Source organism: Chlorocebus sabaeus, chromosome 24 (genome assembly GCF_047675955.1).
Source record: "Chlorocebus sabaeus isolate Y175 chromosome 24, mChlSab1.0.hap1, whole genome shotgun sequence".
NCBI lineage: Eukaryota > Metazoa > Chordata > Mammalia > Primates > Cercopithecidae > Chlorocebus > Chlorocebus sabaeus.
The window spans coordinates 79,729,791-79,741,620 of NC_132927.1; the positions used below are offsets into that span (position 1 = coordinate 79,729,791).

Consider the following 11,830-nt stretch of genomic DNA (forward strand, 5'->3'; position numbering starts at 1 on the left):
GCACGGCCGCTCAGGACTTCCCGATGACTGTACCTTAGAGACCAGAGTGCAGGTTAGCGGGGCTCTCACTCTAAACAGTCTAAGTGAGGTCTTCAAACTTCAGGGTGAACTACGGATGTGTTTTTAAGTCTCAAGTTTTCACAAAAAAAATCCAAGTTTCAGAAAGAATGCGAGAGTTTCAACAGAACTAAAATATGAGAGCCTCTCTCTAAATAATAATTTTCTTTTTTTTTTTGAAGACAGTCTCACTCTGTTGTCCAGGCTGGAGTGCAGTGGTGTGATCTCGGCTCACTGCAACCTGTGCCTCCCAGGTTCAAGGATTCTCCTGCCTCAGCCTCCCGAGTAGCTGGGATTACAAGCGCGCCACCACGCCCAGCTGATTTTTTGTATTTTGAGTAGAGACGGGGTTCCACCATATTGGCCAGGCTGGTCTCAAATTCCTGACCTCAGGTGATCCGCCCACCTCAGCCCTCCCAAAGTGCTGGAATTACAGACGTGAGCCACCGCGACCGGCCTAAATAATAATAATTTTCAACAGAATACATTGGAATCTCATTATTAACGCCTGCTCTGGGCTACGATTTGCCTGTCAAGGAATTCACAAGTTATAAACTGGAGGGGTGGACTCGAGGTGATGCCCACTAGGAGCAAGGTGACAGAGAAGCACGAAGCACAGCGCTTTTCAAGCCTGGGAGCGCAGGGAGGCCTTCACCAGAAGGTGGGAACCTACCACGAAGCGCCTTCAGGAGGCCCCGGGATTCCAAACCAATTAAGGGCCTGCTCTTCCGAAAACGGGAGGTGACGCGCTGAGCTAAGCGCGCAGGCCGGGGTGCGGGCCGGCACCAAGGCGGCGCGGCCTCGCGACCGCCCTGGGCAGTGACTGGCTCGTTCCGCCAGCGGCCAATCCACCCCGAGTCCAAAACAGAAGACAGCCCTGGGACGAAAGACCCAAGCCTGGGCTTAGGGTGGAAAAACAACTATTGCTCGAGGCCCGGAGACGGGCGTCCCGGGAGGACGGGGAAGGGAGACGAGCGCCCACCGCGGAGAGAACGCGGTAGGGTTCCTCTCCCCAAAGGTGGTAGCCGCAATAACACGGCCTCGAGAGCGGTTTCGAGGACGATGGCTCCTGCGTCCCGGGAGTCGCTACGACGCCGCGGCCTGGCCCAGACCCGGCGGGGGAGGGGACCAACCGCCATCTTCCCCGCAAAGCCCAAAGCGACAAGGCACGGAGCCCGGCACACCGGCCCCACCACCAGGGACACTCCGGCTCTCGCGAGACCCGAACACTGCGACGCGAAGACCTCTGGGAAAGGCGGGGGGAAGGGAAAGGAAGGAAGCGGGGCCGGGGCTGGAGGCGGGCCGAGGCCGCGAGTGGAGCCTCAGGAAGCAGAAGGGGCGCGGAAAGACGCGATTGACGTCGCCAGCGAGCCAATGAGGAACGAACTGTGGCAGACCTCCAGCCAATGGGCAGTGAGGCCTGACGCGGGGGGCGGACGCTGGGGCCGAGGGTAGCTTGAGCGCGGCGGCGGCGTTGTTCAGTCAGAGCGAGAACATTCCAGAGGTGAGTCCGGTGGTGGGGTGGCGGCCCCGCGCCCCCTGCCCGGTGCTCCCCGCCCCCTCGACCCCGCGGGCCGCTGGCTGGCGGGGAAGGCGCACCCCCCGACCCGCCCGCGGCTCACGGCGCCGTCTCTCCGCGCCAGGTCGCCAGGCTCCGGCGCTGACGGGTGTGGACCGCGGACGTCGCTGGGACAGCCCCTCCCCGCTGCTCGGCGGCGGCACCTGGCCCGGCCGCTCCTCGCTGCGCTTCGCCTCCGCCTCCTTGGACTCGGACTCGGGTTTAAATCGCGCCTCTCTTCATCCCAGTCCCGGGCGAGCAGCGTTGGGTTTATGTCTTTATTTGACGAAAACGGTGAGTCGCGGGCGCGGCGGGCCAGGAGATGGCGGCCGCACAAGATGGCGGCGGCCGCCGCGTGACCCCGCCGCGGCGTGTGGCGCAGTTTGGGCGGACGGCGGGCGGGCGCGGGCTCGGGCACCGGCCGCCCCCTCCCCGCGCGCTCCCCGGCCTGGTGTCGCCCCCTCCCCGGCCTGGCGGGAGCGCGTCGCGCGTGCCCGCCGCTCGGGCTGACTCAGGCTTCAGCTGCTGCATTTGTGAGTCATCGCACGCTCCTGGCGGGGGCGGCCCGAGCCCCGGCACCCCTCGGCCGGGTGTCGCTTCCCGGCTGCGCACCCTGCGGGGCCGCCGGCTCCCGGGGGACGCGCTGGGGATGGGGCCAGACGCTCGGGTCGCGCGCCGCCCCCTTCGCGGAGGTGTCCGGCTCGCCAGCCCCCGCGGAAACGCCTCGGAGCGCCGTAGCCATGGGGACCGGGTCGAAGGTTAACCGAGTGTTTGAATAGCGAGGAAAAGGGAGGCCGGGCCGAGCCTCCCTTGCTTAATGGCACTTTTGGGCGAGCACTGCTTTTAAGGAAGTGCTGCTTTGAAGTGAGCTATGGTTGCCGAAGCAACAATTAGTTGTAGAGAACAGTTCCCTAGTTTCCCCTTAAATATGATGGCGAAGAGGGGTGTGCCTGAGAAGTTTCCTAATCCAGGCGGGGTGGGGGCGGAGAGGGTTCGGGTTCGTTCTTCAGCACTTCTAGGATGGCCGCAGAGGCAAACCTGCTGATTGCTGTCGGTCTGATGGAAACTCACGGCGGCTGAGGCAGCGCAGCCTCTTTTCTTATCAGGCATTTCCCTCCCAGAGTCACAACTTAGTCGAAATGGAGGCCTTTTATGTTCCCGCAGGTTGTACTGTGTTACATGAGAATGACTGCTTGTGATCTCAGATGGTTTTTAAAGTGGAATTAAGCAGAAGCATTACTAGGATGTAAAAGGAGGTGTTTTCATCCAGCGATGATGTTAAACCTGGGGGGATTTTTGTGTGTTCTTTCCCTTTCTCTTTCAGAGCTGTTGCGCAGCCATTGGTACCTGTATTGGGGAAACATAGCATACAAGCAAGAAGCTTACAGCCTCAGTGGCGAAAATTTTTTCATGTCAGAGACCGAGAACTCTTGCAGTCGTTTATGTCATCCCTTCTTCTCCAGACAGAAGATACCAAAAAGTTGCAATCAAAGATCTCTTCATCTTATTGATAAAGCCACTAATAAGCCAAAATGTCTGTCAATGTCAACCGCAGCGTGTCAGACCAGTTCTATCGCTACAAGATGCCCCGTCTGATTGCCAAGGTAATAAACTGCTCTTCAATTTAGTTGATAACTCTTTTTGTAGAATTTTGGAGTTTGCATCTGTCAGGGGAAACTGCACAATTAAAATTCTTATTTCCTTTAGGTCGAGGGCAAAGGAAATGGAATCAAGACAGTTATAGTCAACATGGTTGACGTTGCAAAGGCGCTTAATCGGCCTCCAACGTGTAAGTAAATCTTGGAAAAGTCCATAAAGGGCATATTATGGGATAGAGTCCTCAAAGTAGTTGAGCTGCAAAACTTGTTCTAATTGTATGCTAGCTAATTAGCTTACAAGTTAGTGAGGTACCGTGGTTTATTGGTTGCCATGAGTTCACAAAACTACCAGGGGAACACATTTAATTAAAGAGTGGATGGCCGGGTGCGGTAGTTCACACCTGTAACCCCCAGCACTTTGGAAGGCTGAGGCAGGCGAATCACGAGGTCAGGCGTTCTAGACCAGCCTAGCCAACATAGTGAAACGCTGAATCTACTAATAATACAAAAATTAGTCAGGCATGGTGGCATGCCCTGTAGTCCCAGCTGCTCAGGAGGCTGAGGCAGGAGAATCGCTTGAACCCAGGAGGCCGAGGTTGCAGTGAGCTGAGGCCATGCTGTTGCACTCCAGCCTGGGTGACAGACTCCATCTCAAAAAAAAAAAAAGTGTGGGTACAAATGTGGGTGAATAGGCAAAGATTTAGTTAACTGTAACGATCCAAATTCCTCTTTCATTCAAATAGATCCCACCAAATATTTTGGTTGTGAGCTGGGAGCACAGACCCAGTTTGATGTTAAGAATGACCGTTACATTGTCAATGGATCTCATGAGGCGAATAAGCTGCAAGACATGTTGGATGGATTCATTAAAAAATTTGTTCTCTGTCCTGAATGTGAGAATCCTGAAACAGATTTGGTAAGTGCTTTTGTGGTTGTCAAAAGAAAAAGCCATATACCTACTTTTGTTACTGTTAAGTCACCTTCGTGAGAAGGCAGAGCAAATACAAGTCAAAGACAAAACCTCCAGTTTTGGAGATGTTTCTGTTCTTTTTTTTTTTAAAGTAGGTCACTGTGAAAAAAGTTTCATTTTAGATGTGAAGCTGTCTGTAGTTTAGATGTCTTCTGATTAGATATTTTCATGTTTATGTTGTGGATAACATACTTGTTATTTTTTTGGCAGCATGTCAATCCAAAGAAGCAAACAATAGGTAATTCTTGTAAAGCCTGTGGCTATCGAGGCATGCTTGACACACATCATAAACTCTGCACATTCATTCTCAAAAACCCACCTGGTGAGTCTTCTGTGATGAACTCCTAAGATCCTAACATAAAGTAAACTAACTGTTGGGAACAAAATGGAAGGTTTTCTTGTAATAGGAATGTGAGGGAGACTGGGCATCGTGGCTCATGCTTGTATTCCTGACATTTTGGGAGGCCAAGGCGGGCTTGAGGCCAGGAGTTTAGGACCAGCCTGGCCAACATAGTGAAACCTGTCTACTAAAAATACAGAATTAGCAGAGCGTGATGGTGTGCTCCTGTAATCCCAGCTACTCAGGTGGCTGAGGCATGAGCATCACTTGAACCTTGGAGGCAGAGGTTGCGCTGAGCTGAGATCTTGCCACTGCACTCCAGCCTGGGCAACAGTGACTTTGTCTTAAAAAAACAATGTAAGGAACCTTTTAGTCTTTGCACTATATTTTACCAAATCTAACCTATCTTTCTCTTTTTTTTTTTTTTTTTGGAGACGGAGTCTCGCTCTGTCGCCCAGGCTGGAGTGCAGTGGCCGGATCTCAGCTCACTGCAAGCTCCGCCTCCCGGGTTCACGCCATTCTCCTGCCTCAGCCTCCCAAGTAGCTGGGACTACAGGCGCCCGCCACCTCGCCCGGCTAGTTTTTTGTATTTTTTAGTAGAGACGAGGTTTCACCGTGTTAGCCAGGATGGTCTCGATCTCCTGACCTCGTGATCCGCCTGTCTCGGCCTCCCAAAGTGCTGGGATTACAGGCTTGAGCCACCGCGCCCGGCCTAACCTATCTTTCAAAAGTGTATTGTTAATTACCATTAAAGGTGAAAAATCGGCTGCCAATTAAACTGCCATATCAAGGCAGATTGTCTTAGGGTAGATGAAGTAATGACTAAAATTCTAATGGAAACCCAGCAAAGGATCTTTTTACTGACGACGTTTGGTAAAGAGGGCCCCCTTCATTAAACTTGAGCATTGCAAGCAACACTCTGTGGCAGATGATGGAAACTGTCTGACACAATTTGAGCTTGCTATAGCAAGAAAGTCTAACCTATTCCGGTGTTCTCTCTCCCATGAGACAAGCCGTTATATAGACTTAAACAGTGTTTCACCTGTCGGCTCAAGCTGGGTTGAGTTTATGACTGTTCATGGGGGATGACAGAGAGAGAGCCTTTCACTCCCTGGTGGAGGCATCATCACTTAATGTTACCTAGCAGTTAAATACTCCTAATATTTTGTGTCACTCCATTCTTAGACATTCTTATCTATGAAATACATGATGAATTTGATCTGTGATGCCTCTTAGCATTGCATGCGCTGTGTGGTTTTTCTGAGGGGATCCATAGGAAAGTTAAGGGCAGGGTTTTAGATGTTAATGATGGGCAGTGAGGTAACGTAAGTTATGGGGTTAAATTTTTATTTCCCTTTTGCTCTATAGAGAATAGTGACAGTGGTACAGGAAAGAAAGAAAAGGAAAAGAAAAATAGAAAGGGCAAAGACAAGGAAAATGGCTCCGTATCCAGCAGTGAGACACCACCACCACCACCACCACCAAATGAAATTAGTCCTCCTCCACATACAGTGGTAAGTGCAGGGTTGATGGCCTAGGGGGCACTAAAGTTGTGTGAAGCGTATGGCAGTTGGTTGAGGTCGCGGAAGTGTGGAAACTAGCCTTCAGTGTGTAATACACTAATGTTTTGGATTCCAAGTAGTGGTGGTTTGAATTAAGGTGTACCCAATTTTGGTGGGAGATGGACTTGATGCCATTAGCTTGACAAAATCTGAACCTTTTTGTTGTTGTTTTTAAGACTTTTGATCAAGTAGCTCTGTTTTCATAAACAGGAAGAAGAAGAGGATGATGATTGGGGAGAAGATACAACTGAGGAAGCTCAAAGGCGTCGAATGGATGAAATCAGTGACCATGCAAAAGTTCTGACACTCAGTGATGATTTGGAAAGAACAATTGAGGAGCGGGTCAATATCCTGTTTGATTTTGTTAAGGTAAAACATTTGCTTGGTCTGTAAATCGGCTTCAGCCCAGCCTTGTGCCTTTACATATATGATACTTTAAGTAGTGTGATTAGGATTACTCTAATGCACAGCTCTTTTTAACTCTTGTTCATTCATTAAATATTTTTTGCACGTGGTTCCAGGCACTATATTTTTGTAACTGCCCAATTAGGAAAAATATGTCCGTCGGAACAGGGACTGACTGCTGTGTTGAGCCTGGCAAAGTGTGCCTCCATTTCACTGAATTGTTTTCCTTTTATTTGCAGAAAAAGAAAGAAGAGGGTATTATTGATTCATCTGACAAAGAAATTGTTGCTGAAGCAGAAAGACTGGATGTAAAAGCCATGGGCCCTCTTGTTCTGACTGAAGTTCTTTTTAATGAGAAAATTAGAGAACAGATTAAGAAATATAGGCGCCATTTCCTACGAGTAAGCAAATTGCTTTGAATTCATAAATGAGATTACAGCTGTGTGGCTTTTGAGATGGTCATTTTAACCATTTTTGCTTGTCGTCATGCTTGAAAGTAGGGAAATTGACCCACCTTACAAGCCTCTGAGCATCTGAAAGTGCTGTATCTAGGCCCTTACAAAGTAATAGCGATGTTTATGCATTGACGTTTTTGAACCACTATTGTATGGGCCATGCACTTGCAGACACTCTTATTTGGGTACTAGAGTTGTCAACTTAGAACATATGAAAAAGCTTAACGCCAAGGTATCTATTTGCAGTTTTGTCACAACAACAAAAAAGCTCAACGGTACCTCCTTCATGGTTTGGAGTGTGTGGTAGCAATGCATCAAGCTCAGCTTATCTCCAAGATTCCACATATCTTGAAGGAGATGTACGATGCAGACCTTTTAGAAGAAGAGGTCATCATCAGCTGGTCGGAAAAGGTGGGGAATACATAGGTGGGCTCTTCAGGTTCACAAGTTTTGGGGTGGTGTGGTTTTTTTTTGGAAATGAAGTCTCTGTTGCCCAGGCAGGAGTGCAGTGGTATAATCTCAGCTCCCTGCAACCTCTGCCTCCCAGCTTCAAGTGATTCTTCTGCTTCAGCCTCCCGAGCAGCTGGGATTACAGGCACCTGCCATCACACCCAGCTAATTTTTGTATTTTTAGTAGATGGGGTTTTACCATGTTGGTCAGGTTGGTTTCATACTCCTGACCTCAGGTGATCTGTGCTGAGGTTACAGGCATGAGCCACTGCGCGCGGCCATTCACAAGTATTGAGACAGGGTTTTGAGATCAAGAAAAAATGTTTAATACCTAGCTAAAGTTCAGTCCCTGTGCTATAGGTTGTGATTCCCACCGTGTCAGCTTTGTAGTCTTAACAAACTGCTGAGACTAATGTGTTCACTGAGTACATTTATTCTATTGAGGGTTCAGACTTGTTAGGACCCAGTTCCCTCAGAGCTGACAGCTCAGTAAGGGGGATTATATAAATAATCAAAAGTTGTTAAAGGTCCTCAGTTAAGAGATTTGTACTCACATTTTTTTAGGCCTCTAAGAAATATGTCTCCAAAGAACTTGCCAAAGAGATTCGTGTCAAAGCAGAACCGTTTATAAAATGGTTGAAGGAAGCAGAGGAAGAATCTTCTGGTGGTGAAGAAGAAGATGAAGATGAGAACATTGAGGTAAACATTGCGGGAGGAGGGTATTGGATACAGTGCTGGTGATGGGTGTTTGAGATTTAAAAAGGTTTGTGAGGAGTGAAAAAATGGCAGTTTGGGGTAATTTCAAGTTTAAAATTTAAGATGCAATAAAATACAGTCTCAATGATTTGGAAAATAATAGGGTGGTGGAAACTTCCTACTCCTACACATTATAGTCTATAAAAAACTTTAAAAATGCTCTTAGACTGGAGCCTATGTAAGAGAACTTGCAGTGTTTGCATAACAAAGCTGTTCAGTGAAGAAGAAATAGCTGCAGCTAGGCAATTTTCCTCCTCTGTGATCATAGTTTATATTGATCTGTTTTATAAACAGATTTATGAGCTTATGTTGAATAAAATCATTCTTACCAGGTGGTGTATTCGAAGACTGCCAGTGTACCGAAAGTGGAAACCGTGAAGTCAGACAACAAGGATGACGACATCGATATTGATGCCATTTAAAGGGATGGATGCAACCTAGCTTAACAGTATAATGCTGCAAATTTTTCCATTATCAGCCAGAAGTGCAACATGTATGTGCAAAAGCTAAAATGGCTTAACATCATGCTACACTTTACACTAAAAATCTATTACTGTGAGTGGTCTGTAATTAAGCCCAATGAGACATCTAGGGAGTCCATACACATCAGTGAGCAGATGTAGTTTGCTTATTTATAGCATGTTTCTTTTTGAAAAACTAGTGGTGGACACATTTGGATCACATTTATACAGTTATAAAAATAAAGATTTGATTTTGGTCATTCTTCAGATGTTTGGCTCCGAATGACTTAAGCTGAAATAACTGGCTCCTTTTTTTTTTTTAAATGTTGTGCCATCATTTCACCTGATGAGCATTCTTGGAGCCTGCCAGATATTGTTAGGTTCTGGGGCTGCAAAGAGGTCTTCAACAGGATGTAAAGCAAACTTAATTGTTAACTTATTCAGCCCATTAAGAAATACAGTACTAAAGTTTTATCTCTGTAGTCCCTCAAATTGGCATCTGGTAATGTAGATTGTGAGGTAGACTGATAATCCAAATGACAGTACAACATCTTACCAAGAATACGATCTGAGTGTCCTATAAATAATGTAAGAGCAGATTTTGAAACTTGGAGAGCTGTTTTCTCATTTCATATACACTTGCCCCAAATTGTAGTCTTTGAAGTCGTGTGCATTGCACGTTGGATGAGCCAGGGAAATTATTACATTAACAAGCATTTTGTGTGTACGTAGTAGTTACTTTGTACTGAGAGAACTTGCTTTGGGGTGCAATTAAACAATAAACTGATTTTATTTGGGAGAAACAGGGAAGGGTGCACTTACTAGCAACCTAAGCATGATTTTTCAGCTTTTGCCCTTAGGGTTTAAATTACAATTCCAAAATGTTAGACATACTGTGTCTTTTCAGTGTGGCTTTAATTTCTGCCCCCTATGGTTCTTTAATACCTTTTACATTTGGACACACAGTTTATGCTTTTCAGATTTTGGTTGCTATCTTGCCAAAATAAGTGTTAACTGTGTTTCAAACTTGATTTTTTTTTTCTTTTTTTTTTTTTTTTTTTCTTCCAGAATGTCTTATTTAAAAAGAAAACTAAAAGTATACTTCTAAGTCAGAGCCTCTATTTTGGTGTAAGACTTGGGATTTTTTTACTTCACATTGAATATAGCCAGGCACCCAAGAAGTCTGATGGCCACCTGAGTACAGGTGACAAGGACCTGACAGAGCCCATACAGGGCTTTAGATTTGGACACAAAAGAGTTGATAACTTCCTTGTGAACTCCTTGCCTAATCTAAACTCATTATGGGTTCTGACTGTGTTTGAGTAATCATCTTCAAGGTTAAACCTGTTGGCAGTTGCCCCTTTTCACGAAGTGCAGTGGGAATTGAGAATCGATAGGGTTAATTTTGGAGCAGTGGCTTATACCATTCACCTCTTTTTTTGTGACTTATTTCACAGGTAATGAGACCTTAATAACAAATAGGTGTAAAACAATTTTCACATTGAAATGATACAAACATTTGATGTAATAAAACCTTGTTGGCTTGATATTTTAAGGCATTGAAACCTAGCAGTCTTAATGGAGAGACAAGAATTGGTCTCCAGCTGCCTTTGATAGATTGGGGTGCGGGTGGAGCAGGAGCCATATACCTGCTGGAGGGATTGTGCTTTGTCACACCAAAGAGGATTTTTTTTTTTTCTTCAAACTTGTATGTTGCCTAGGTTTCAAATTCTTTGCCACAAGGCTGATTTGCTTTCATTAACTGGAATTCTGTAAGAGATACTGGTTACCTAAGCTAAGTTGCACTCAGCATACTCAGAGTCAAGCTAATGAGGTTCTATTACAAAGCTTCTACTTTTAATCTGAGGGGAAACATGTTCAGGGCTTCTAGAACACTAAAAATTTTGGCTTAGACCAGTGTTCAGTCTGGTGCCAAACTTCCAGTGGAATTCAAATTCAATAATCTGAACTTTGTTCACAGGTTATCCTAATAGAGTAATTCTTCACTTTGCTCTATTGAACTGTCTTAAGGATTTGTTTAAACAGCTAAGTTACTTGATTAAAATAATGATAAAATTGTATTTTGTCTCTGCTTTAATATTAAAATTAACCTAAGTTTTCATTTTATAATTAGATCAAAGCATTGGAATCTGCCCTGTTTTGTAGCTGTTGCTTTGGATTTGTGTTGGATATATCCTGCAGTTAAACTTGCCAGCCCCACTCACAAAAGTTGTTCGTTTCGTTGGGTCACTGGCTTGCTTTATTTGCTAGTCTTGTCATCTGTGAACTGAGAATCTGCCTCAATTTTATTTCTTGAAATCTTGGCAGGTACTTAATAGGGAACTCAGACTTCAAATACACAGCTGTGTAACTGTAATAGTGTATCTAGTTAAGAATGAGGGAAAGGGGAGGATTGCTTTCTAAACAAGTACATTCTGAAGTTGACTTAAAAATTTTTGGTGTGGGTCCTAAAGTTTAGAGATGGGCAAGGAGGTCTTTAATCCTCTGCTTCCCACTTGAGAAGGGAGGGGTATCAGGATTGAGCCCCAGGCTGTTTGTTCCAGTGTACCAAGCACTGTGCCTTTGGCCTGGAGATGGCAGAAGTGAAAGCTGGCCATCTGCAGAAAGCAGATAAGTGAATTCGAATCTTTTGCATTATGTTAGCTCAGTCAGTCCTCACCATGGTCCTGAGGCACAGGTACTGTTGTACCAAGGTCAGTTATCTACAAAGTAACCAACCCTTCATGTATTTTAAATTTCTGACAAGTCTGCAGACAATCCTTATCTAACCAAGTATTTTCCTAATTGCTACAGCTTGACTTGCCAGTATTCCAGAGTAACCAGAAACTGCAAAGTTGACCTTGTTCCTGCATTGTTTTTTTTGATGGTTCAAATTTCAACCTCCCTGACTACTCCAAAACCAGAGCAGTCTCAGTACCAGAAACAGTGCTGCACTTTTGTCTACTCCCTAGCATGTGCTGTGTGACCCCAAGGGGACAGGGAGTCACTTGGCATTGTGCCTGGCTGGGCGCAGTGGCTCCCACCTGTAATTCCAGCACTTCGGGAGGCCAAGGCGGCCGGATCACCTGAGGTCAGGAGTTCCAGACCAGCCTGGCCAACATGGTGAAACCCCATCTCTACTAAAAATACAGAAATTAGCTGGGCGTGATGGCAGGCACCTGTAATCCCAGCTACTTGAGAGGCTAAGGCAGGAGAAT

The 11,830-nt window shown here is 46.2% G+C and overlaps 1 protein-coding gene, 1 long non-coding RNA gene and 1 other non-coding gene across 5 annotated transcripts in view; 2 read left to right on the forward strand and 1 right to left on the reverse strand.

Annotated features, from left to right (window-relative positions):
• Positions 1 to 1,344, reverse strand: part of LOC140710144 (uncharacterized) — a 45,916-nt gene extending 44,572 nt beyond the window's left edge. For all 3 annotated transcript variants that reach the window (XR_012091093.1, XR_012091095.1, XR_012091094.1), the window contains exon 1: positions 731 to 1,344. This is a non-coding gene — a long non-coding RNA (uncharacterized lncRNA). The remainder of the gene's footprint in view (positions 1 to 730) is intronic.
• Positions 1,345 to 1,461: 117 nt separating this feature from the next.
• On the forward strand, positions 1,462 to 10,693 carry EIF5 (eukaryotic translation initiation factor 5). Its single transcript, XM_007987939.3, has 12 exons — positions 1,462 to 1,561; positions 1,701 to 1,909; positions 2,940 to 3,219; positions 3,323 to 3,404; positions 3,957 to 4,129; positions 4,394 to 4,505; positions 5,892 to 6,037; positions 6,296 to 6,454; positions 6,730 to 6,891; positions 7,192 to 7,356; positions 7,960 to 8,094; positions 8,484 to 10,693. The coding sequence occupies exons 3-12, from the start codon at positions 3,148 to 3,150 to the stop codon at positions 8,571 to 8,573; spliced, it is 1,296 nt and encodes a 431-aa protein (XP_007986130.1). The 5' UTR covers positions 1,462 to 1,561; positions 1,701 to 1,909; positions 2,940 to 3,147; the 3' UTR covers positions 8,574 to 10,693.
• On the forward strand, positions 5,433 to 5,558 carry LOC119619175 (small nucleolar RNA SNORA28). The gene has a single exon (XR_005235607.1). It is a non-coding gene; the product is annotated as a small nucleolar RNA SNORA28 (small nucleolar RNA).
• Positions 10,694 to 11,830: the final 1,137 nt, after the last annotated feature.

Excerpts from the sequence above, each read along its gene's own strand:
- EIF5 (XM_007987939.3), top strand. The coding sequence starts at position 3,148 with ATGTCTGTCAATGTCAACCGCAGCGTGTCAGACCAGTTCTATCGCTAC. Across the intron at positions 6,455-6,729 it reads TCCTGTTTGATTTTGTTAAG|AAAAAGAAAGAAGAGGGTAT; the intron begins GTAAAACATTTG and ends TTTTATTTGCAG. Across the intron at positions 8,095-8,483 it reads ATGAAGATGAGAACATTGAG|GTGGTGTATTCGAAGACTGC; the intron begins GTAAACATTGCG and ends CATTCTTACCAG.